General features: G+C 40.5%; 1 protein-coding gene across 5 annotated transcripts; it reads left to right on the top strand.

Annotated features, from left to right (window-relative positions):
• Positions 1-6,651: 6,651 nt before the first annotated feature.
• On the top strand, positions 6,652-24,280 carry FAM81A (family with sequence similarity 81 member A). 5 transcript variants are annotated; one of them, XM_049813014.1, is made up of 11 exons: positions 6,652-6,852; positions 7,817-8,159; positions 8,927-9,323; positions 10,687-10,754; positions 12,014-12,287; positions 13,064-13,182; positions 19,500-19,629; positions 20,857-20,963; positions 22,132-22,267; positions 22,644-22,839; positions 23,271-24,280. In XM_049813014.1, exons 4-11 carry the CDS (start codon positions 10,708-10,710, stop codon positions 23,408-23,410), a joined length of 1,149 nt encoding a protein of 382 aa, XP_049668971.1. In that variant the 5' UTR covers positions 6,652-6,852; positions 7,817-8,159; positions 8,927-9,323; positions 10,687-10,707; the 3' UTR covers positions 23,411-24,280. The 5 variants fall into 5 exon arrangements, with proteins under 5 accessions (XP_049668971.1, XP_049668972.1, XP_049668969.1 ...); XM_049813015.1 differs by having other exon boundaries at positions 7,692-7,943; XM_049813012.1 differs by having other exon boundaries at positions 7,692-8,159.
• Positions 24,281-25,796: the final 1,516 nt, after the last annotated feature.

Genomic DNA, 25,796 nt, shown 5'->3' with positions numbered 1-25,796 from the left:
GCGAGCCCGCCCTCCCCGCGCGCGCAGCCCGCCGCCGGGGCGGGGCGGCGGGAGGCAGCCCCGGCGCAGCGGCCCCGAGCGGGCGGGGCGGCCCCGCGAGCGCTGGGGCTGGCGGCTGCGGCGGCGGCAGCAACAACGACTGCCCCGTGCCGGCCGCGCGGGCGATGTGTCCATAAATGGAGAACTCGCCGCGGCGCAGCCAATCGCCGCGCGCCGCCGGGGCGTCATTCCCTGAGGGAATCCCGGCGCGGCGGCGCGCGCGGCTTGCGCCCCCTCGCGCTCCCGCCCGCGGCCAAGCGCCTTGGGGCCGCTGGCGGCACGGACCGAGGCGCCCCCGCCCGCCCCCAGCATCGGTAGCCCGCGCTCCATGTTGCGATCAGCGCCCCGCCACCACGCACAGCCTGACCCCGGGGCCACGGGGGTCTGCGCTGCTGCGGTTGGGTGTTTCAAGCGAAACGGGAATGCCCGCGGCAAGCGTGCTGGTGCTCGGCGCAGTCCCAGCTCTTTTACCTCCACAGAACTAAGATGCTTCTCACCCTTGGAAACACCGGAAAGTACAAAGCACCTCGATACCAAATGGATACTGAAACAAGTCCTAGGTGTGGCCCACAAATGCAAAAAAAAAAAAAAAAAAATCAGGTGCTTGCCTGGCAGTTCGCATCTGCTGTGTATGTTGCTCATATCGTTTTGACCAGAATACAGGCAATACAACCTCTAAGGACTGTGTTTTCTAAGGGATCAAATGAGTAAACCCATCCACAGCTGAGGACACTAGTCCTGCTAACAAATGCTTCTCCTCAGGCTTAAAGCCCTGTTGTTGATTTTGATGGATTTCTAACCAGCCCTTCTAAGCTAGAATATAAATAGAATGGAAACAGCATCATCTAACAGTCGTAGCAACAGCCGGACCCCGAGTCATATGTTAATACTGCTTCCAAACTACCTTGAAAAGCACTCTCGTGAGGTACAGTTCCTGTTTTTCATCATCAGATATTACTGGTTTTTAGTTTATCTCTGATTGAAAAGAAGTGCCGTTATTGGAAAAAATAGGGAGTAGTTTATACAGAATGTATTTATGCAATTTTTACTGTTTGTTTTTAGACACAAAATGAAGACTCACTTCCAAACTAACTTAGAGATTAGGCATAAGTAGATTCACTTCCAACTTTTCAGAGGAGAGCACTGCTCTGGCTGCCCCGGGGCAGACACCGCTTCCGCAGCCAGGTCTGTCCCTGCAGAGGAAGGGCAGTGCCGCTCAGCACAGGCACATGCGTTTTTCTCACGGGTCTGCCTGCAGGATCAGCATGCTGGTTTGCAAACACTAAACGTGCCTGATGAAGTGTTACAAATTCAAACCACCCTGATGCGCTCAATACAGAAATGGGACAAAACTTAAACTATGTATCTGGCCCCCTCTTAGGTCCCACAAAGTTTGGCAGTTTGGATGAGCCACAACAGCCCCTTGGGCATCTTTGATCCTTGGTTTTGAAGGATACTAAAACGCTTCCTCAGCTCAGCTGGGTTTACACTGTATGATTACTGATCACGTGAAGCTTGGGATTTCTATAGTGGATTGCTTGGATATTAACTGACATCGATAGAAGGGGTAGAAAATATTTTCATTGAGAAAGTAGCTGGGTGGTACATATGAGCTGCAATAGCTATTAAAGCAAAAATATATCTGATAGTGCTAAAAGTGAGCAGAACTTCACAGGAGATGAGTTTCACACTTTGAATCCCAACAGAAGGTGAGTAACAGCAGTTTTATGGAAATAGGACAAAAATAGTTTGCCTAGTTTTTCATTTGAATATGGAAATGTTACATAAATTTATGAGACTGTGATAAAAAGCAGTGAAAAAAACCTGTAAGGATCCAGAGAGCATATATAGGGCCAACGAAAGAAAGAGAATCTATATCGGTGTTGTAGGTTTTTTCTATTTGCTTTGGATGTGGGTCTTTTCGAACGCCTAGGTTCATTTTCTTAAGACATACATATTTGCATGTATGTGTGTTTACATACATACATACAAATATCCTTATAACAAGTTACAAAAAAAGTAGAGAAACTAGGTCGTGGAAGAAGAGTAAAAAAGTGCATTCACACTGGATAGCTAATTGAGAAACTCATCTTGAGTTCACTGCACTTTATGTGTGCTACTGGGGTCCACCTACTCTAAACGGACTAGAAGGTGATTTCAACAAAAATTTTAGGGCCGAAGGCATCAGTGCTCTGTGTCTGCACTAACTTTTGCCAAGCACTGTGTGTAGCATGCACAGTCTAATTCACAATTAACTCTTTTCATGCTTTTAAACATAGTCGTTTAATTCTGCTTATTTTAATGATAAACATCTAATTCCCAAGCTGACCATATTAAGTGAACGACACTTATTGAACATCCATGCTCTGAAGCAGAGGAAGGCATTTCCCTTCGAGTGTCAGTGGTGGTGTGCCTGAGTGGTCTGCGTGCCTGGGCTCCTCCAGCCAGTAACGTATAATAGCCATCTCTGAGAAAGGCAGAACCCACATTTTCGTCTTGAGCAGCTCCAGCAGAGTAAAAAGGAACCTCTGTACTTTCAAATGATGTGCAAAGCTTAGAAGCAGTGACATTTCTGTCATAAAATTCATATGGACAGTTCACCCTTAAAAGACCTAACTTGAAAAGATTTAAGAAAAATTCCCTGCATCAAGAACTTCCATCAGTTTTTTCAGTGCGTGTATTGTCTGACACCGTTGTGTTTGCTTAGTAACACCTACCAGCTCATGCACAGAACTGCTAACATCACAAAATATTTTGAGGATATTTTCTGGCTGCAAGCAGTTGCAGCGCTTGATCCTCCTGATATCGATCACTAGTGCTAAGCTTCAGGAAAACATTTAAGGACAAGCTTCACTTCAGCGGCTGAGGAGGTTTATTGACATAGCATTTGGGGCCAAGGAGCGACTACGACCTCTTTGCCAACACCTGATTTGGAGCCCACGCTGCACGGGGCAGTGCCACAAGAGAGAAGCTGGTGCCGCCATAGCGCAGCTGGTGACACACGCGTGTTTCCACCTACCCGCTGCCAGAGCAACACTGCGTGCCAGCACCAAACAGGAATCAGGCCGATGCTGAAATGCGTAAAGACTAAACCATCTGAAAAAAGAACATGGTCCTTCCTTCTGGAAACACTACTGAACACAAGTTTCCCTTGCCCTCCATTCTAGAAACATTATTGTGGCTTCAGAAAGAAATAACTCTTATGAGAAGTCAGTGAATCTGGAAGAGATTAGAAATTTTAATGGAACAGGCACTGCCCTGACTGCTGTCTAATTGGTTAAAAATGACAGCAAAGACAAAAAAAGGCATTACTGCTTTTCTCTTACTTACAAAATATATTTAGAACAAGTTTTATAAGCCACATATTTGTCTTCTGTTGACCAGAATAATTTAATTAATAATTTAATTAATGCCTGAAAGCCACTAAAATAAGGCTTAATACCCTTAACAAGACATCATACTTTTAGGTAGAAAACCACACAATCTGTTATTTCTTAGAAAGATGAAGGATTTGTGTCATGTAAAAACAAATGGTATAAAACTAAGGAAACTTTAAAAATTCAATGCAATTTTTTGCTGTATCGGCTTTCCAAAGAATAAACAGACACTTTATAATCTTAACATTTTCTGCTAAAATGCAGATGGTTACGTTCTGCCTTTGGTTACACTTGGCAAATGTAGAATTCTACCTACAGAAAATAAAAAACGGATTCAGCAATTTCTTCTTGTGAAATGTAGGGAGAAACAAAATGGCATGTATAAAATAAAGGCAGAATATTATAACTTAAAATGTGATGAAATCAATTCAATGATTAGGACAGGTTTCCACGTTAGAAAACAGTATAATCATTTTAGCTTGCTTTCACTCCCTTTCTCTGTACCTAACGCAGTTATCTTCCTTCTTTCCTCTCTTTTATTGGCCTTAAATTAGAGAAGCATACCTGTTCGGAAAACGTGCTTGTTAACATGTTCAACATGTCCATCTAAAATACCGCTAGAGTAAAAAGTACAGTAACAAAGCCAACAGCCTTTCTTTACCCACTGGGGGTTTTTATTTTAGGAAAAAGAATATGTCTCTCTTTTACTCAGGTTCTGAAAAACAGAAGCCTCAGATGTAAGAGATACTCAGAATTCCTAGGGTTGAATTTTTCTCCAACTGCAAACCAAAATGTATGAATAATGTTGTTATTTGCAGGGCTGGTGTAATCCTGGAAGAAGTCCACGAGGACTTCATAACCGAGGAGTTTTGCCTCCTGTGTTCCTGTGACTGACTTCAGTTAAGCTATGGAGGTTCACATCAACAAAAGTACAAGGATTGTATTTTTTTTCCTCAGAGGGAGATTTTTCGAAACATTACACAAGCTTTTAAGATCAAAACTTTATGTTATGATGAGCAACCTGATCTAACATCAACATTAGCCCTGCTTTGAGCGAGGAGTTGGACCAGATTCCTTTCCTAGGTCCCTTCCAGCCTAAATTGCTCCATTCTGTAATTCTCTGATTATTTAAAATGGGGCTCCATTAATGAGTGAGACAGTCGAACACTCCAGAGTAAATTAACATTATTGTTAATGTGGTGCCTTGATAAGGAAAGTGATCTGAAATTGTCTTTAAGAGAATAAATCTATGTGTACCTTATCAATTACACTGAAGATGTAATTATATAAAATACAACAGTTTAGTACTGCTTTAGTTAGAAACATCAAGGAAGTGATATAAGTGCAAAAATAATGATCTCTGATAAGACAAGATGAAAATAACACGTGTGTGGGTGGAACCAAAGATCATTCACCTCAATCCGAGCACTGTTACCGGACAAGGGCTAGAGGAAGGGAGCAGACTAACAGCTAGTATGGAGGTACCCTTAATTTCAAGACTGCAGTAGGAGGTACAAATGTTAACATGTTTTTAAATTACAATAACTTTAATCAATTTGTTTTAAAATAAAATTTGCTTTCAAGCCCTACTCCTCCAGACATACATGCTCAAGAAACACTGAGTATCCAAGCAGTCCTTTAGCAAGAAAAATCACTAGACAGGTGCACAAAACCTATACAGGTGCATGCGGGTAGTCCAGATATTTGCCGGGTCCGAGAACACAGCTGTTTACATCAAAAAACTCGAGCAAGTTCAGCAGAGGCTGGTGAGATAGACAGTTGGGGGCTGGAGCCCAGGCCCCTGAGGAGAGGCCGGGGGTGCAGGGCTTGCTCAGCCTGATGAAAGCAGACTTTGGGGGATCTAACAGGAGCCCTGTGAGGAAGTCATCAAGATGGCAAAGCTGGACTCTTCACAGTGGTGCACGGTGGGAAGACGACAACATAAATGCAAACAGCAGAGGTTCAGACTAAAGTATAAGGAAAACGCTCTTCCCCGAGCTGGCAATCAAGCACAGGAGCAGGCTGCCCAGAGAAGCTGGGCGGTCCCCATCGTTGGAGGTTTTCAATAGCAAGCTGGGTAAAACCCCGGACAACTGCATTTGGCCTCATCAGTGGCCTCGCCTGGAGATGGAGGTTGTCCAAGTGTCCTCCTGAGGTCCGTTCTAACCTGAATTATCCCACAATCCTATGACTCTCAGTTGATTAGTATCCCATTTTGAAAGCACCTATGGCATGTTTTGTTTCTGGCCCGATCCTTTGATGTGAGAATTAACTTTAAAATAAATAGGTCAATCAGAGCGTGGATTCAGGCCCCGCCTTGCTTTTTACAACAGCATGTGCACGCTGTAACGCTTTTATCCTTTGCGCCTGCCAGATCTCCGGTCCTGCAGTCGTTTGCCTATACAACGGTATGAGATACCGTGTATTTTAACCAAGATCAGAGACGATCTGCTATTTCGGTGCGAAGCGATGCAGTCAGTCTGTCTCTGATTTTACTTACCCTTTGTTTACCCAAGGTGGTTGCACCGAAGTCCAAAGAATGACACAAGCAGGAAACAAAAGTGAAGGCAGACACACCCTCCATGGGCTTTGTTTTGCCAGTAATACTTTCTGTTGGCTCACACGCCCCTGCTGTCAAACAGCCAGCTCATCTTTTCTGTGCTCTGCGAAGTTTTACTGAAGCTACGTGTTCGGTCTTGTTTGAGATCTTACAAACAAAACTATTATTTGCCACCGATTTTAACGATCTCGTATTCTGCCAGGATGTGCTGCACGCCCTGGAAAAAAACCCGTGCTTTCAGTCACTCTCTCAGCCAGCTCCTTCGCACCGCTAGAAATTCAGAGTAACTGCTGTGCCGCCGCCGCCAAACTTTCTTGCCGGAGGCCGACATTTGCCGGTGCGGGAGCCGCCGGCGGGGCCCGCTGCTCCGCGGCCTCCCTCGCCCATCCGCCGCGCCGCAGGGAGCGCCGCTGCCGTTTGCGGGGTCCATGTCTCCCCGCTCCTTCCCGGGGAGCGGACACGGCCACGGAACACCCCGAGGAAGCGACGACTGCGAGCGGCTCGTCCCGCCGCCGGGATGTTCCTCCCGCCCCCCGCCTCCGCCTCCGGGCCGCTCCCGCCCCCGGGCCGCCGGCGCGGCGCTGCCCCCCGCCGAGCGCGTTCCCATGGCGACGGCGTCCTGGCAACCGCTCCCGCAGCCCGGCCTGCGGCGGCGGCCGCCCCACTCCGCGCAGCCGGGCGGGCGGAGGGCCGCCGCGCCGCGCCGCGGACGGACGGACGGACGGACGGACGCACGCCCCGGGTGCGCTAGGGGCGGTCAGGACGCTTCGCGAACGGCTGCCGTAGCGGCGGCGGCGCGTCAAAGAGCGGGGCTCAGCCGGCCGCTGGGATGCAGGGGGCGGACGGGCAGCCCTGCCCTGCCCTGATCCAGCACTGGTGAGTGAGCGCAGCGCCCTTGCGCCCGCCGGCGAGTCTGTCCCGACTCTGTCCCTCCGTGTTGCATGGCCGTAGAGCGGTGTCCGCGCCGTGATGTCCTGTCGGCTGTCGTATACCCCGCGTTCCCGCGACCACCACCGCGTTTACCGATGACCCTTCCACCGAGGAGCGGCTGCGGTCCCTGCGGGGTCCCGGGCCTGCCCGAGCGGCGGAGCCGCGGGCGAGGCAGAGCGCAGGCGGAGCGCAGGCACGGCACAGGCGCGGAGTCCGGCGCGGATCCCAGCTGCCGCCTTAGCACCGTCGAGCGCCTGAGCCGATCAGACCCGTTTCTCGAGAGGACCCCGAGCCTGGGCTCGGAGCCACGCTGGCGTGGCTACCCCCCTGCCAGCGGGGAGCCTCCCCCCCCCCCCCCCCCCCCCTCCCCGCACTCCGGCACCCACAAAACGCCATAGCGGCCCAGAGGGGTTTTGCGAGGGGTCGTTTCACGTGACTCTCCGGTACAGTCGGGCTCTGACCCATCCTTTTGCCGAGTCGCGACGCAGGGACGTCCTCACTTACTCCAAAACCTTGCCCCGAAGTGCTTCGGAGTCACCCCAGGACCTTGCAGCTCCTGGGGTGGTGCTGTCATACGCTCCCTGGATAGCAACCAAAGCGGTTTCTATTTTAAGAAGAAAAGAGCGATTAAAGTGTTTGCCGAGGCAGGCATTTCAGTCTGCTTTGATTCCCCCGTGACTTGTGGCAAGTCACATACCCCCCCCCCCGCCCCGTGCTTCGCTTCCCTACCAGCGACATCAGGAAAATAATATTTTCAGGGATAATAACGCTTTCCTACCCCACAGGCATATTGTGAGAATGAACGTGAAAAACGCTCCGAGGTGCGCAGACATTACAGCAAGTATTAGACATAGGTTATAATGGAAGATGGAGAACTGAACACCACAGATGTGATTATCTTTCAAAACAGGAGAAATGGAGAACCTGCAGAAAATAAACATGCAAGGCAGTCTGCTGAAGTGGGGAAGGGATGCCACAGTACCGATAGCAAGGAATGAACTTCGCATTGCTGAAAGTGTTTCTTCAGCATGTCCCATGTATGATTTTTTTTCAAGCTTTTACATGTCTGATGTCAGTGACTTAATAAATCATAGAATCAGAGACTTGTTTAGGGTGGAAAAGACCTTGAAGATCAAAAGTAGTACCCCGTGTTTGCATGGAAACTGCCCTACGTTATCAAGTGAACTGTTATTTTTGGCAATCAGGCATACCATTTACAACTGGGAAAAACCTTTATCTCGTCCATGTGACAAGTATATTTTGAATATTCAGTAAATTAAACCAATCAACTGAGATTTACTGAGTTAATATATCATGATTTCAATTGCTATGGCAGTATCAAGCAGGAGACAACATCATGAAAAAAAAATAAAATTAAGCACCTGAGGCCAGTATCTCAACTGATATCTAAATCGATTGCTGTTAACTGCCATTAAAATTGGAGCTGTGTGAAACTACACTCCTCTAAATCTAGGCATCAGAACTTTTTTTTTTATTTTCTTTTTTTTATTTGTTGGTCTAAATCGGTATTACACACACTCATTGAGAGGGAATTTGTCATTAGTTCTGACACCTATCTGTGATTGTTTACTACAAATACCTCCAAAATGCAGAAAAGTTTTGTACAACTGCTGAACAAGATCTTAGCACATCCTTTCTGGATGTTGGATCGGATTAAGAAATCTGATGATTGATGATGGGATATTTCACTGTGTACAAAGTGATGTGCTTAAGTTAGCAATAACGAATGAGAAGTCCATCTGCCTAACTTTTGTTTCACGTGCACAATTTCTCCAGACATTTGCATTTAGCTGTATGTCTAATGGTAGTCTGGCAGAGAAAGTAAAAACTTGAAGCAGTCCTATGCTTACTCTGCTGCAAACATTTTTTTGCAGTTGATAATAAATGAAGGCCGTAAAACACTTGAGGATTCTTTTGTTTGACTGGTTTTTATAAGGTGTATTTCACTAAGATACTGCTAGATTGTACAGACTTTAATATTTGTTCTTCATTTTTCTAGGTAGCATCCAGTGCTTTGCTGCTGTGATACACATAGCTCTTCTTAAATCAGTGGGATATTCCCGTGTTTATAGTTAAATTGTGTTTAAATGCTTCACTACATCAAGATCATTAAAATGTGCTATGGCCCAGAGGACTAAGAGTAAACGAGCTCAGATGTAACTGAGAACTGGGTGCCCGGTTACTGTGTAACCTCGCAGTACAGCTAGGAGGGACGCCCCGCAGAGCAGCGGCATTGTTTAAAAAAAAAAAAATCAACTGAGAAACTACGAGTGTGAGGAACAGATTGCAGGACTGGACATTCAGTGTGTGCACAGGATTCTGAATGCAAAGTCAGCATAATGATCCCAGCTCTTACAGCATGCTTTTTATAGGCATGTAAGAACTTAAACAAGGAGGTAGGTATCACTATCTCTGTCTTCCATATAGGGAAATTGAGCCATTAGACATGGAAATACTTGTCCAAAGTCATGAGGATCAGAGATTGAGCAAGGAATTAAAATCAGACCTTCTGAATTCCAGTCTAGTGTCATTGCTGCTCAGCAACCCAGCTTCTCTTAAAACTATTTTTTTTCTGATTTGTAGTTTCTGAAGCACTGTGCTATAAATAGAACACACACACTGTGACAATGTTTGCTCTCTGCTTTTAGGCAGTGCTTTCATACGTTTCTAAAGCACACACATGCTTTGCATTTTGAGATCTCAGAGGATAGTCCTATCACTTCTTTACAATCGATATCTGAATATTTTGTTTCAATAACCCTATTTTTCTCTTTCTGTTTGTACAGCATATTGCACCACATTTCATCAGCAATTGCAAAATTCTTTTCATACATCAGCCTTTAGTTTTCAGTGAGGATTTTAAGTTCCCAGGGAATTCAGGTTCAGGCCATGCTCATTCTCTTTATAGTTAAAAATGTTTATTTGTTCTATATAGGGTGGAATAGCTGGATTTGATTAAGGCTACCACCTTTTTCATTAATTTAATTTCTGTCAGCAGACAAAGCTACTGAGCTAGGTACTGGTCTCACTTACAGTAAGATACCTAAAATGTCTTTCTGAAGCAATTTAACAGACCTACCCTGCTGCAACGTCTGTCGCAGTCTGGCTGGCTACGTCTAAAAATTAAGTACAGAATCTATATTCTTACCACAGAAGAACTTACTTACAACATAAAGTGTGCTCACTTAGATTTGAAGACAAATTAATGAAAGACTCGGTTTTGCTAAACTATGCTGATGTCTAACACATTTTATTTAGGTTTCTGACCGCCAATGCTTTTACCTGAAAAACACCTTTCCCCTCATAACCTGCTGTCATGAAATATTTTTATTTCATTCTCTAGCTAATACTTTCTTAAGCTTTGTGATAATCCTGTAGATCTTACTTTTTATTCATCGATTGATGATGTCTGAGACCAGTAGACAGATTGGGGACAAGAAGTTTGTTTGCCTCTGTCCTGCCAAACCAGTTCTGTGGGTCAACAGCAGACTTCAGTTTCAAGGCTGTCAACCTTGCCTTTTCCAAGAGTATCGTTTTCACTATAAAAAGCTTCTTAGCAGTTTTTAGTTTTCATTCTTTTGGGTTTTTTTGTATTGACTTTTATTTGCATTTACTTCATAAGCAGTATTTGAATGCCAAGATCAGAGCCGTCAGCATAATCTTAAACTTTACTTAAAGATTCACTTAAAGCAGAAGCATTAAGTCATTTCAGTGCCAGATATAAACTATTAAATAATTCAATGTGTACTTTTTCAACAGACATAAATTATTGACCAGAAAATGGCCCAGCGAAGCCCAATCTTCCCAACTCTTGCCCCTTCTGAAAGGTACAGTTTGGAATGTAAAAAATAAAATCTTCATATTGCAGAGTATTATGTGTCTCTCAATTCCCTATATATAGTAATGCTGTGACTTGGGACTTCGGCATTAGTATGCAAAGCAAAGTGAAATACTATAGACTCATTCAAATCATGGCCCAAATCACACTTCCTTACTCAGCTTTTACTTAACCCTTTCCCAAAAATAGCTTAAACTGTAACTGAGTATAAGTCCAAGAATACTATACTTTAGCTACTCTTCTAAGAGCATGGAATAAGTGTGAAAACTCAGAGCCAGAAGTGACCTTTGTTGGAGTCCTCATACATCTCTCTATCAATATCATCATGGTGAAAGTAAACTGTTAATTTGGCTCATTAACCGGAAACAACATGGAGAATACACACTAAATAACAAGAGTTCCAAGAAAAAGATCTCCTCTTTCAAAGTGGGGTTGAACTAGTATCTTCCACTTAAGCTTCTGAAAATGTTCTTCATTCTTTACAGAATGTAGCAGCAGGAAAAGATTGCATGCACTAGCAGTCTAGTTTTTTTTACTTGGAGCACCCCTAAGCTCCATTGCTTTCCATGGAAGCTATGCAGTGCAGAGCTCTCTTGAAAAATCTAGACAATTATTCAAGGTACCCAAATGTAAGCTATTTCGGGGGAAAATTTGACTTCTAAGACTATGAGAAGCTTGTCATAATTTTGGTCTCTTCTCAGTTTCTACACCTACATATACTCCTGTCCAGTTCATAGGGGGACAAGCTTCTGTATGGTATTACAGGATAGCTATAGAGACTGAAAAAAGGAACGGACACAAGCTACTCCTTTTTAGTTTTGGTCTGTTTCCATTTCATTTGCAGCATCTACCTTCTACAGTTACTGCTTTGATTAAGCCTGAAAACTGTAGAGACAAATTGCATCGCTTTTGAAACTCAGTAAGAGGGCTTTGAATCTGGATTCTTAATCAAATTGTAGTCCTGAATTGTAACTCCTTTTATAACGCTAATGTCCTTTTCTTAAGATCCTATGCTTTTGTAAGCTTCCTTAAAGAGCAGGAAAAAGAGCCTGACCCGCTTTTGTACAAGGTACACACAGTAGCCAACATTGCACTCACTGATTTGTAGCAGTGGGCCCTCTCTCGGGGAGTATTTTGGTGCTTCGCCCCAGTTTTGCTTCTAAGATAGTATCGCACTGTCTCCAGTGGAAAGACATTGCAGAGTTTTGTGTGAGAACTTAACAATATCTGGATATTCTTCTTCACTAGACGGGTTCGAAACATACCGCTGCATAGCCAGGCGTTGACAGCGGTCCCGTTGGCATCTGCAAGCCTGGTGGATCAGCTGGAAGACAGAATCCTAAGCCATGAGAAAACAACGGCGGCTCTTGTGGAACACGCTTTTCGCATTAAGGAGGACATTGTTTCCACTCTGCACAGAATGCAGAACAAAGGGGGGGGTGACCGGTTGGCTAGGCAACTCTTGGAAGAACATATCCGAAACATAACGGCAATAGTGAGGCAGCTTAATCGGGACATTGAGGTATGTTAAGAATTTTTCGCAGGACTAATGCCATCACAGCTACTTATTCCTTCTAATTTAATAAGAAAGTTTACCACAGGATAAGTAAAGGTCAGGCAAGGTCTGAAGATCCTGTAAGCTTGTAAATTGTTTTTATAACTTGAAAAACTGTTTGCAAATTACATAATTCTTTCAGTGGCTATGAAAATAGCACAGGACATTAGCATATAAACACAGAAACCTTTGTGGTACTAATAAGCTTGCTTTCAAAAGCTGCACTGGAAAACCTTGAAAAAATGAATTAATGCGACACGAACAGCCAGCTCAACTTCAGTCCAAAGGTTGTGCTGTATAAACACTAGGAAATGCCTTAGCTCTGTAACAAACTTTCCTTTACTTCCGACTTACTGACAACATCAAATAGCCAAACCCAACTGCTCATTTTTATGACCTAATCGTATGCAGATACGTGACTTCATGTCTGACCTCTGCTGCAAGGAGCAACAGGGGTGTGGTGGGGAAAACAAAAAGATAGAAACTCATATTTAAGTCTCCATTCCATTGTCAAGTTATACTTTATACATATTACAGTATTTATGTGCAGATTGGACACTAAGAATGAGAAATAAATGACCTAAAAGGTATCTGGTTTAGTATGATACAAGACAAAGCTTTTAATAAAGTAATAATAAAATGGTATTTGATGTTACTGAAATAATGAAAGATAACAAGTGACATTTTAAGTATACATTAAATGTGACATACTGAGTTTATATTTGCATATGAATTCTTTGTAGATGCTGCAGGAACAGATACGTGTCAGAGACAATCTCAGCTATGGAACAAATTCTACCCTGAAGAGTCTGGAAATGCGGCAGCTTTCTGGTTTAGGAGATCTTCGGGGAAGAGTTGCAAGGTAAAAGTCAACATGGAAGTATATTTTGGGGACTAGCTAATGTTGTTTTAATCTTGAAGTATGAATGTTAATGATAATGGGTTGAATTCAACTTTGGCAAAATTCCCAGGATAATTTTGCTCGGTGTTTTCAAGAAAATGAATAATAATCCTTTGCATTCCAGTGTTACATATTAAACTTAACAATATCATTCTTAATTCCTGAAATTCCTGAAATCAGTTTTTAATAAATTACTTCAAATTCCTGAGGAATTTGGATTTGGTTCAGCTTTTTAAAGTACTGTGGTTAGACTGGTCTATCTTTGAAACAAATTAATTAGCACAATTATAAAGGCAGCATGGAACAATCTGCACTTGTAAAGAACAGAATAGTTGCACATTTTTGCATATATTTTAGAAGTAAAAATCTGTGCATTCAGTTATTAGTTAGCCATATTAAAAACTACATAGGCTACCTGACACATAAGGAACAGAAAACTATAAAATAATAGAGGTTTTACAGGCTACTTGAAACTCCAGATTACAATTGTGCAACTACACAGATGTCAGGTTGTGCCATCAATGACACATTTACAAACCCCAGTACAACAACATTATCTAAGTGTCTGTAAAGTTGAACATAAAAGAGAGAGGATATGTACAGATACAGAAAAAGGACCTAATCTGGCCTAAAGTAGCTTGGCTAATAACTTCGGTGGAATTATACTTGTCCTGAATTTGATCTATTGTCTATTTTGTACAGATAATTTTCATTCTTCTTTCTTATACTTCAACTGATTTAGTGATAACCTGCAACAGCCTACAAAAATAATCAGGGGGGTATTCTCCTTGAACTAAAGCTTTCTCATAGATTATTTGATTGTTTGAAGTTTCCACTGTAACTTTCATAGCCCATTTTGTAAAGAATACTTTAGAGAGGTTTTACATACTCTTTGTTGTTGTTGTTGTTACCCTTTAGCAAACAGGAAAGAACTAGACAAATTTATTTTGTCAAATCAGAAAACCGATTGAAAAATCTAGAGAGAGAGAGATACACACACACATATATCCATCTCACTGAGAAATCCCTGACAAATTTACATGCTTAGATCTTCCTGCTTCTTTATATAAAAAGTCCACTTTGAAATCATACTGCATCCTGAGAGAGGTCTGTATTTGGAGCAACACAGCTACTGACACCTTGTGAAGCAAAATATAGTGACTTTGCTTTCAGTCACAGAACTCGAGTGAACAAACACGTGCCAGCCTGAGCTTCACAACAGGGCCCTTGCCTGTCCCGAGTACTTGGTATGGGGATCGGTGGTGCACTAGCACAGTCTGTGCCAGGATTTCTTTCTTTATTTACTTAGGGCAATGCCCTTGTACTGTGCCTGGGTGGCAATTTATCTGATATTTGTATGAGATTATACCAATCTGATGGTGAAATGAATGTTGGATATTTGTATTCATTACCATAAGACAATGAGTTTGCTGTCTTTTAACTGTTACCTTCTAGCCAACTGTTACCTTCTAGCTCTCTACATAAAAATTTTCCCTGAATAAGAAGAAAATAAGCTTCCCTTTATCAGATATCAAGTTAAAGCAGTGTTCCATAGAAGAAAGCTATCTGCCTTTATTTACAGACATATCCTACTTTGAAAATTAGTGTTCCTGTAAATAACGATTATAGTAATATCTGGAGACCATGGTCAAGTTGGCGGTTTGTTATGCTGTTGGCACTGTACGGATACTTAGCAGAAACTTTCCCTGGGATAAATGCTTTCCAATTACTCTAGCCAATGCTCCTTATATAAAATAAGCTGAACTCACCTAGTGTAATTTTACTTCTACATCTAGTCCTGCTAGCTTTCAGATGAGTTCAAAGAGTGAAACCTTAGAAACATGATCAAGTTACTGGGGGTGACCAACTTACTGTGCGTCAGCTCCTGGCCACAGTCAAGGTACTGGCTCAGGCTGTAGTGACAGTAGGCTAATTTAACTCCAAGTACACCACATTTGCCCTGGGCTAGAAGTGTGCAGATGGACAATCAGTATGAATCAGTTTTATATATGCTGCATGATAGTAAATCATTTGAGTCTGAACCTTTTGGTCACGTAATAATTTCAGTGTCAGTCTCAGGATTCTGGCCAAATTTCAGTTCCAGTAATTACATGCAAACTAAACATCCTATTCAGCTTCAATATTGGAGAGAGTGGTGTTTATTTCCTAACACCAACCGTTCTGTAACATGTCAGTATATCATCGAACAACAACTGCCTCCTTATTTCTTGAGGGTTGCTGCATTTAATGATGAGAACAGGGATCTCTACATGCACATGCAGTTCTGAAACACAGCTCCAAAACCACGCTACCCACAGCTCTGGAGGGGTGAGATTTGGACAGGCCTCACAGTTGACCTCACCTGCATCACAGAATCAACTTATATCCCCAGCAGCAGCAGCAGAAGACTCAATGTCTTGGGGCCATTTCTCATTAAGTATAATTTATTGATGAAATTGTAAAGCATCATTACAGTGTTCACGGTGAATGATGCTGCACATTTTCCTAAGAATCAGCATTATTGTTATTAATTTTAAGGAAAATATTAGCTGTATTAAATTCAGTGACACATTAGATAGATACCAATAGATCCATTACTCCAGCCTCCTGTCCCTGATGTTGGCAATTTTATATAACACAGATTTACCAATTCTATTTCTAGTGATATTAGATCATAAAACTCATGAGTAGTGCCTTATCATTTATTTACAGGATAACTTGTAGACTATGATCATTTGTCTGGAAAGTTTAAATACAGCAGCCTGGTCAGAACCATAGCAGTAGCTGTCTCCAGAAGCTTCCTGATAGCTGAAACATCCAGAGAAATGGCAACTATGCATGTTCAAATTGGGCCTACTTTGCATATATACATAATTTTTTATATACATTGTAGATCTGATTCATTTCAGACACCCTGAACTCATTACATGTAGGCAGATTTTCCTACACTGCACAGAAAATGAGTCTGATGCATCTGGGATGCACTGCATTTATGAACTTCATAAGCACAATACATCTGCTGCACTCTGGCTACTTGCTGTGTAGGAGATGCAGAGTGAGGACTGATCTGGGCTCCCTGATCCAGGCTATTCAGAATCTACCACTCTGCTGTTCTTGCCCAGTGGATACTCTGGACGTTATCGACTCGCTTTTCACTACTTGTTCTTCTGCTACATGTTTTTCACTGAAACACTCATATAATAAAACAGGAGCATTAAAAATCCATATTTACCATGACAGCGTATTTATATAACATACTGCTGAGGAGTATCAGTGTAGTTCTCAGCTTTATCTAGTCCCTGATGATACTGAATAGATCAACCATTGTGTTTTGATTTCTTAGAGATCAAAGATAACAAAAACACTCTTCAGCATGCCAGAAAAATAACTACTGCTTTTGCAACTTACAACGTGGAAGGCAGTTGTTTGATAATTTCACTCTTTATATTAAACATTACTGGTTTCTAGAATTATACTGCATTCTGAAATTGAGCATAACACTTGGCACTATGAAATCTCTCAATTTATTCTTCACTTACTAATTTCACATAAGTACACAGCTTGGCAATCAGAACTTTCAGAGAATTTCCTCCAAAATCAAACAGTAGTAAACCAAACATATTCTAGTGCATCTTTGCCCCAAATTTCAACAGTGCATGTGTGCAACTGCACATGAAAAACTGCACTGGGCTGTTTGTAAGGCCAGCTTCAGCATTTCAGACATGAAGACACAGAATTATTTATTGTGGTTTTCTTTGTAAAAAATTGTTGTATATACAGCTCTTATATTTTTAAACTAGTAATCTTCCTATACATCTTAATCTATTTCTCATTTCTTTCCTTGTGCTTTTAATATGACCAAATCTTGAAAGTTGTTTTCAACTTCTGTCTTTATAGCCATAGTCCACTGGCTTCCTTTATATAGACAGCATGATTAAATTACCCAGGAACTTAAATCCAGTGTTCAGAAACATTTAGTTCTATTTTTAAGAACTCTATTGTCATTTTAACATGAATCTATAATGAAGTATCAAAGCAGAACTTTCAGAGATATGGGAAATTCACTGGGCATTGTAGTGTGCCTTTTTTCTCTCCTCTCTTTTTTTTTTTTTTTTAACACGAAAAATTCCAAACTATAATGGGCCCTTTTGTTTAGCTTGCTCGTTTTCTTCTGACCCACCCTGCAGTAGAAACCTGAATCAAAAGTGTTGGAAAGCCCATGGTTTTCCATGTGTTCATCTTATCATTGCCCTCCCTCCCCCACTTGAAAGCTAGTGGAAGCATGGACTGAAGTTGTTTAATTGTTCTAAGTTTTTAACTGAAAATGTATATAACTCACAAAACTAATATTCATTCTTTGTCTGCAGCACACTAATATTTTCTTCCAGGTCAAAACTAATCAGGTGTTTGTGAGTGTGTACATATATATAGCACAGAGACTTCTCTTTGACCACTTCAATATATGGAATATTGTTTTAAAAACAAAAAACCCCGTAGCAGGGGTTTATTTATTTATTAATATTTATTTCCGTAACCACAGACAATGGAATTTAATCTTTATTCCATCTTTGTTTAAAAAGGTACCAATTACGGTATCCCCGTAGAAAAATGAAATTATCTGATTAATACATATCAGGCTGACACTAAATTAACATAGTCAGAATTTTAATGTTTCCGTTACCATGCAACTATATGACCCCTTTGATCACGTAACTGAGTTCAACGCCCACTGTGATTAAACCCAAAACACTAATTTGCCTTAAAAACAATTACAGATGCCTGCTGTTTACACTGGCTACAGTAGTTTCAAAGCCGTTGCTTTTTATATTTTCTGTCATGCCTCAGAGAAACAAAGCTAACCATTTTTTTGAGCCCATAGGCTTTTGGTGACTAGATGCAAGATGATTTCATTTCTCTGATTCTCTCTGATGGTAACAACATGGAAGAGATTTGGCTTCTCTCGTCTTTCTACAGAAACAGCCTGGTTGTAAGACCTACAAGTATGGTTCACTGCTGTGTAAACCTTAGCTGGTCTTCCTACAGATGCTACTAATCGGTGTCACAATGCTGAACTGCTAAACTCTAAATTAATTCCCACAAGTATTATAATTTCTATGTGCTATTTTGTATTACTGATTATTTTCATATTGAAATTGTACGGTAATACTAAACAGATGCTCCATTTGTCATTTTAGCTGTTACTTTCCCTTCATGTTTAATGATAATGGTAGTTACTGTAACTGAGGTGATGAAAATGCATGGTGCAATGAAAGCCTTCAAACTGAAATGTGACTAAAAAGAGGTTAAAATGTGTCATTGGTTATAATGACTTAACATGCCTTAGCTTGTTCCATTTTACAGCCTTTTTCTCCCTCAAATTGTAACTGCTGTCTGTTCTCCATCAGTTTCATAGATCAAATTTGGTAACATTGCCGATTACATATTTCCCTTAGCAAAAAAATATACATGACTCATACTTCAGAGGTCTTACTCCTGAAATTACAATGCTTAGATTTTTACAGCTCAGTTAATGTCCTTGTTGTATTTCTGTAGATGAAATCCACCTGACCAAGGTATTTTTGAAATGTGGTAGAAAATGCACACGTTCTATAGCACATTTATCCTGAAAATATTACAGCATCAAGAAACGTTCTAATGTGAAGAAAGGAAACAATAATTATTATGTTCCAAGGTTGCATTTCATAGTCTTTTGTAAGACAAAATTGCCATTGCTTTCAATGACAGTTTTACCTAAATAAAGACTAGTAACTATAAAATTTGCCCCACATTGTTTACTACACATATTAATTGTATACTACTATTTCACAAATAAAAATAAAAAATGTAAAACTCAGAGGAACACAGCTACAATAATGAAAAAATGGTCCTCAATTATTTAGGCTTCTAATAATGTACGGGAAATCATACACCCCTTAACAGATATCTTTTGGAGTATGACAAAAACACAAGGTACTGAAATTCTGCATCTTTGCATTTCTAATGTGACTTCCCTGACTGATAACAACACAGTCTACACATATTATGTCAGTGCCAAGAAGACAGGAGCGTTTATGTCAGACTATTTGACTTCTAGTCCCATTTGGGGGCAATTTGCTGAATACTATGAGATATATCACCATGCTTACAGTCTCATAAGACATTGTTTTGCTAGACAGCCAGAAATGTCACAGAAATGCCCAGTCTAAAATGGATAATTTAAAAAGCCTGGACCTTATATTCTATTCAGCTGTTGCTTTGGTATTTATTTCTTCCAACAGGTGTGATGCTGGGTTAGCCAGACTGTCTGCAGAGCACAAAATTACATATGAAAGACTTCAGAGCCTAACTAAAGACCAACATACCTCCAAGCTGATCTTAGAATCTAAAATTAAAGAGGCAGAAATACAGGTATGGCATTTAGACCAAGGTGATCCATGTATGGGTAAGAGTTATAGTCTAATTCACACAGACTCCATTACTGCTAATTATTATCCTGGAAGGTCACAGATTTACAAGTAGAAAGGTGTATCTGCTCACAGTCCTCATTAGATTGAGCATTGGTACCTAGCTGCATTACTGCACTGGTCTGACTGAAAAAATGTCCTTGATTTGCTGCCTTCAGCATGCTGTGTAGAAGGGGCTAGTATTTAATGGCACCTGAAGGGACTCCAGGACTGAACGAAAGCCACTGATTACTGGCCTGAATGGCTTCTTGAGGTTGGAATGTGAACATGACATGGATGCTCTACAAAACTACCACAACAATGCAAGCATCAGTGTCTCTCCCTGTATGTTTGGCCTTCCCAGGATGATTTTATAGGTATTTGAACACAATTTAAGGTCTGCAAAACAAAACTGGTTTGGGATTCTGTGAATCCATTAATCTGTCCGTCAGGTTTCTCTTCCATTGGGTATGAGAATGGAAGTGAGCTCTAGATACAAGCAGAGACTTATGACATTAAGGAAAAGGATTCTTCGTATCTCCATCTCAAGGCCTTCCCATTTTCTTGGGCAACAAAAGTATTTTACATGTTCATTTTGCGGTAGGTAAATGGTTAAAATCCACTTTACCTTTCTCGAAGACTCAGTATATAGTGTGTTAGCATGCCAGCTTATTGTCATGCATCTTGTAAAACAGAACAGTTTGTAAATGTCATGTAAAACTGGGATGATTGTTTTGGTGAGAAATATTTTCTGTTAGTAATGACCTATCCCCAGTTAAATCCAGCACTTTTGTCACTGCAGTAGCCATTATTCATGAAACAATGAAGAATATCAATCAGTATTGGTGGAGTGCTTTGCCATTCGTTTACTCTGCTTATGTGGCAACCTGGAGACGTATGGATCGTGTAAATTCAGCTGTCTCCAGGGGACAGAGCAGGCAGGCCCTTTCAAGGCAAGACTGTTCAAATAATTTATGGCTGAAAAATTACATTTTTCACAGTGTTGCTACTTTCATCTTGCGAGATAGTATATTTTTCATGATAAAGTAAAATGCGCAAATTCAGGATTTTTTTTGAAATGTCAGAAAAAAATAGCCCTTCTTTAAGATCTCCTCTACTGTTATGAAAATGTCCCAAATGAGACTGTGATGAAATGCTGTTGAAAAATAGTAAATTCTGAATTTTGTTTCAGATTTCTCATCTTCTGAGCAGAGTAGAGCAATCAATAATGCAACAAGAGGCAAAGCTGAAGATTGCCTACAAAGACAGCAACCAACAGCTCCACCTTCTGGATACGAAGTGAGTGAGTGCCCGGGAAACCATGCTGCTGCCATGCGCCTTTGGAAGACAGGGCCTCAATTTTCCAAGTTTGACTGTTGTAATTTTCAGGTCTACAAAAGTATGAACCTGTTTAAATAAGTACGTGTGCTCAACAGATACTACAAAAGCACAATGGTCTGTCAAGTGGGACTCTCTTTCAACAAGAATTCTGCCCCTAATGTGATTAGGCAATTTTGAAAACCCCATGAAGTCCCTAGTTAAGTATTCAGGCAGAACTTGTACTAAAGAACAGAACTAAGGATTTTTGTAAAAGTAGCCTGGTACCTTTTTGCAAGAACCGTACGAAGCAACGAATGCTGGAGGTGGCTGCCAAGAGCAGGGCAAAAAGTTCAACTTGAGCAACCAGGAAGCAAGGTGCAGCATTCACAAAGTGTTACTGCTTTAAATTGGCTTCAAACATGAATATGTAACTCAAATACCTAAATTATTAATGAAAAGCTACTGTGCTACTACTAGACATTATGCAGGGATATATTCAATTCAGATATCAACTCCTCTCCAGGCATTTCACTTGGTGGCAGCCCTGGCTTAAGCCTTCCGCATCCTTACTTCTTACCGCTTATTGCCATCCTCATGCAATCCCATCAGTTACGTCAGTAAAACTGTTTGCAAACCAGAAGAAAGAACAGAACCAGATCTCAAATATTCACTGGAAAAAAGACTGTCTAAAGAAACAGTTTCACTGGCAAAATTGGTTGGTGTAAACTTGAGGTGGGTATAGGCAACAACATAAGTGGGGCTATATGAACCAGCATTGCCACTAAAATAAACAGTTACCAAATCTTTGTTCAGATTTAAGATCTATGGACACAAAGATTATAATCTGAATGGATGACCGTATTCTGTTTTCAATGCTGCAAAGAATTTGCATCCTCCTATGCCTCAAAATATTGTGGTGTGTTTTATATAAATAACTGCTATTTTTTTGTGCTTTCATCTTTATTTTCTAAAACAATGTTACCTTATCCAGTTTAGTAGCCTTAAAGTTCAAAGATTCACCTTAATATGGTGTCAAGAACATATTAAATTGTCTTTGTTTTTTTATGAACATGTCCATAAAAAAGTCACTGCTGAATGACCAAAAGTTTTGCTCTTTTGTATCTGCTAATTTCTATTATGCTCTTAGATTAAAAAATGCTACTGAGGAACTCAGCAGCCAGATTTTGTCTGCACGTAGCTGGTTGGAACAGGAACATGCAAGGATTGAAAAAGAGCTTGTGCAAAAAATTGACCAACTCTCATTGACTTTAAAGGAAAACACTGTAAGTTTCATTAAAATGTCCTAATAATACTTCTCAGGAAGTATTCAAAAGCATTATTAATAACTAAGATGATGTAATTGAGATATTATTTGAGTGATATTTTCAGACCTCCTCAATATTTGCATAACTCTTTTCACTGATATCAGGTATAACATCCCCACAGCCTGAGTCTTCAAATAAATCACTTCAAAATAGATCAGTATTTTAGCCTACAGTAATCAAGTCAGTTTAAACCATTTTATAAAAAAATTATCATTCCTTACACCTTTGAATTCCACATAAAAGATGATTAATCAGTATCTATTGCATATTTAGGAAAGACCACTGTACTGTCATATGCAGAATAAATCATGCAAATTCTTTTTCCCGGCTCCAGGAAATGAGTGAAAGAGCTATAGAGATGAAATTCAACCAAATGGTAGAGAAAATTGACAAAATAGAAGAAATACAGAAGATAACCATGGAAGCACATGAAGCAAAACAGACTGAAGAAAAGATAAATATTCGCATTGGCAAACTTCAAAATGAGATAAATGAAGATATAAAAGAAATGAAAGCTGAAGTTAATGCTGGTAGGACCATAGTTATCAAGTTCTTCATTCTGCATTGTGGTAACAATGATCGACCTATAGTAATATGCAAAATGCCTTTGCTTGTATCAAAGTACTTTAAAGACTTTTGGGCCAGATGCAATGGCCGCACCTGTGGCATTAAAAAGAATTTTCACTATGGGTGAAATTCACAGCAACAAGAGGTGACATCTTATTAGCTTAGAAGTGCTCTCCCCAGAGCATACATAGGCATAGCTTGGCTGAGATCGGGGGCATTTTTGCCATCAGCACACAATTACAGTCCTATTTTTCTTCAGAACTTTAGCTATTTTCCTACTGTAAAGCAGCGTTATGGTAGTGTAAAGTGTTATGGTAGGAAGCGCATTCCGATAGTAATTATGCGATACTCTTGCTTTTGATTATGAACTAATTTAATTTTCACCTGCAATTAGGATTTGCAGCTATCTATGAGAGCATTGGGTCTCTACGGCAAGTTCTAGAAGCGAAAATGAAGCTGGACAGAGACGAACTACAGAAGCAGATCCACCAAATGAAGCAGGAGGTTCCAGCATGGGGAGAGGCTGGACCATGACTCCAAGAATTTGTCTGAGAGATTAATATTTACCTGGCTAAACAGGGAGACTATAATCTTGTTCCAGTCTGTAATTCAAATTAAATGCATGTACCAAATGACATGCTGCTGTTGCACAGGTCGGTATGCTTACTGAAAGCGGTAAACGCAAGCTCTTCATAGATCAACTGACAACAAGCTTTTAGGGCCGAGGTACTGATTTGCCACTGCACTACTCTAGTTGCTCTCAGGAGATTAAGCACTGCATAAAACTGGAGTAATATATTGGTGAAGCTGGGACCTAATTTGCTAAAGGCATTCCAGTATCCCCCAGTTTTCAAGGTTTGATCAGGCAGGTATATGCTTTATATATACACATATATACATAGGCACGTACATGCCTGCCCGCCTGCCTCCCCACCCCTTTTTACAAAAAAAACAACCAACAAGTTGATATAATTTGTTTAATAACAGTTTGGCAAGGTTCTCCACCTTGATACAAATTACTTAATTGAAGTCAACAGACATTTTTACAGTGACTTTCTCTACTATTGACTTCCTGGGGAGACAGAATTGGCACTAAACAGACCAGTTTTCAAAACCTAGATACCATCAGAAAATCTTTGTTTAGTTTTGCAAATATCCTCTGGTGTGTGTGTGTGTAAACTAAGCAGTGTTATATAATGTAGTTGTAGACTAAGATGATTCATGAACAACGTAAGAAACTTAACTCACGTGGTCTTAAGTATTGTGACCTTTTAAAATTAATAACCAAGTGGAGTTGAGACAAGGTAGAAGATGTATATACAGTATTTTATAACTGGGCATGTGTTTCTGTGATTTGTTTCATTATATTGGTAAAAACTTCAAAAGGTTTGAAAACAAAAGAGAAGGTGATAATCTAACATAGTCTGGAGAATGTAATGTAAAATAAAATGAGTTTATGATCTGCTTAGAAATTTTTGTTGATGTAAAACAACTGATTCTTCAAATTTAAGTAGACATTAATAATTAAGTAGATTCAAATTGCCAATTCCATTCACAATATTTCCAAATAATAATGGTGTTTATTTCCCTTCCCAGAACAGATTATATAATGAAAATCAGCACCCGTATGGCATATTAACTGAGACAGGAAAAAACATAGATGTTGATTTCATATCTTCATTCATAGCTTGATATTGCTCCTCATGTTTGTAAGTCATGCAGGATTAAGCACTCATGAAGAATAAAAGTCTTCACCCAGTATCCTATTAATTTACACTGTTAACAGTAATTCATATAAAAAAATACTATTAATTTACACAAGCATTACTGTTAACGTAAACAAATAGGATGTCTCAGCACCATCTTTAATGGACCTTTTTTTCAGCCAGTGTTGCAAAACCGTATTCCTATTTGGAAAAATTAGCAGCCAATTTCTCATCACTTCCATGAAAGAAGGTTTGGCCCCCAGAGTCACCATATTAAAAAAAAAAAAAATTAAAAAAATTGCTCCGACAACTTAAACTCGCTAACTTCAGTAGGACAGTGTAGTGTGTAAAAATAAAGAAAATGCATACATCCTTACAGGATTAGCACCTAAGTTCATATTCACTTCCTATATAGTTGAAAGTAATTTAATGTATCAAAGATACATGAAGTTTTCACAACCCTGGCTTCCAGTGCTCTCTGATAACAAAACTGCCTCTGTTATTCCTGTTTTGTATCATCCATGTGCTGTGAAATATATTTACAATGGCAGCTAAGGGGAAAGCCCAGTACATTAAAGGGAGACAATGAAATACTTGCAGATATTTCTTAATAATTGTCTTAAGAAAATAATTCTTTCTTCATGTCTGTATTCTTATCTATTCTTAGATATTTAGCCATGTGCAGTGGAAAAGCTATCACTGGTGTTTTATAAAACAGGAAAAGAACAAAGAAAGAAGCAAAAAGAGACAGAACAAAAAGCCAACAATTTTTTTCTTCTGTAATTGGAAGCCTGTACCTGAGAGAATCTGGCATGATATAAAGAGCATACAAGGAATCAGAGAAACATTTTATTCAAGTCCTATATAACTTGTTTCTCTCGTAAAAATCACGCGTGATTCATCCAGATATAAGACAACCCATAAAACCCAATTCAATTATACTTTTGCTGTTTTGAAAGTATTTTTCCTAAATCTCAGCTAAAGCAAAATAACTAAAAACACAAATAAAACAATATTGAAATGCGACCGACCTACTGCCAAGCAGCGCCTGCAAACTACAAAAAGTGCTATGTGGTGGGAGGCACAGGTTACGGGGACTTGTATGCTGGAAAGAGACAGACAGAAACAGTGAGCTAGGCCTAGATGTACACACAGACACACACGAGTGTAGCCTGCCCATTGCCCATCCTTTTCACAGAGTGCTCTAACTGGTC

The sequence above is a fragment of the Accipiter gentilis genome, chromosome 10, assembly GCF_929443795.1.
Source record: "Accipiter gentilis chromosome 10, bAccGen1.1, whole genome shotgun sequence".
Taxonomy (NCBI): Eukaryota; Metazoa; Chordata; class Aves; order Accipitriformes; family Accipitridae; genus Astur; species Astur gentilis.
This window is presented reverse-complemented; position numbering and strand designations above follow the sequence as displayed.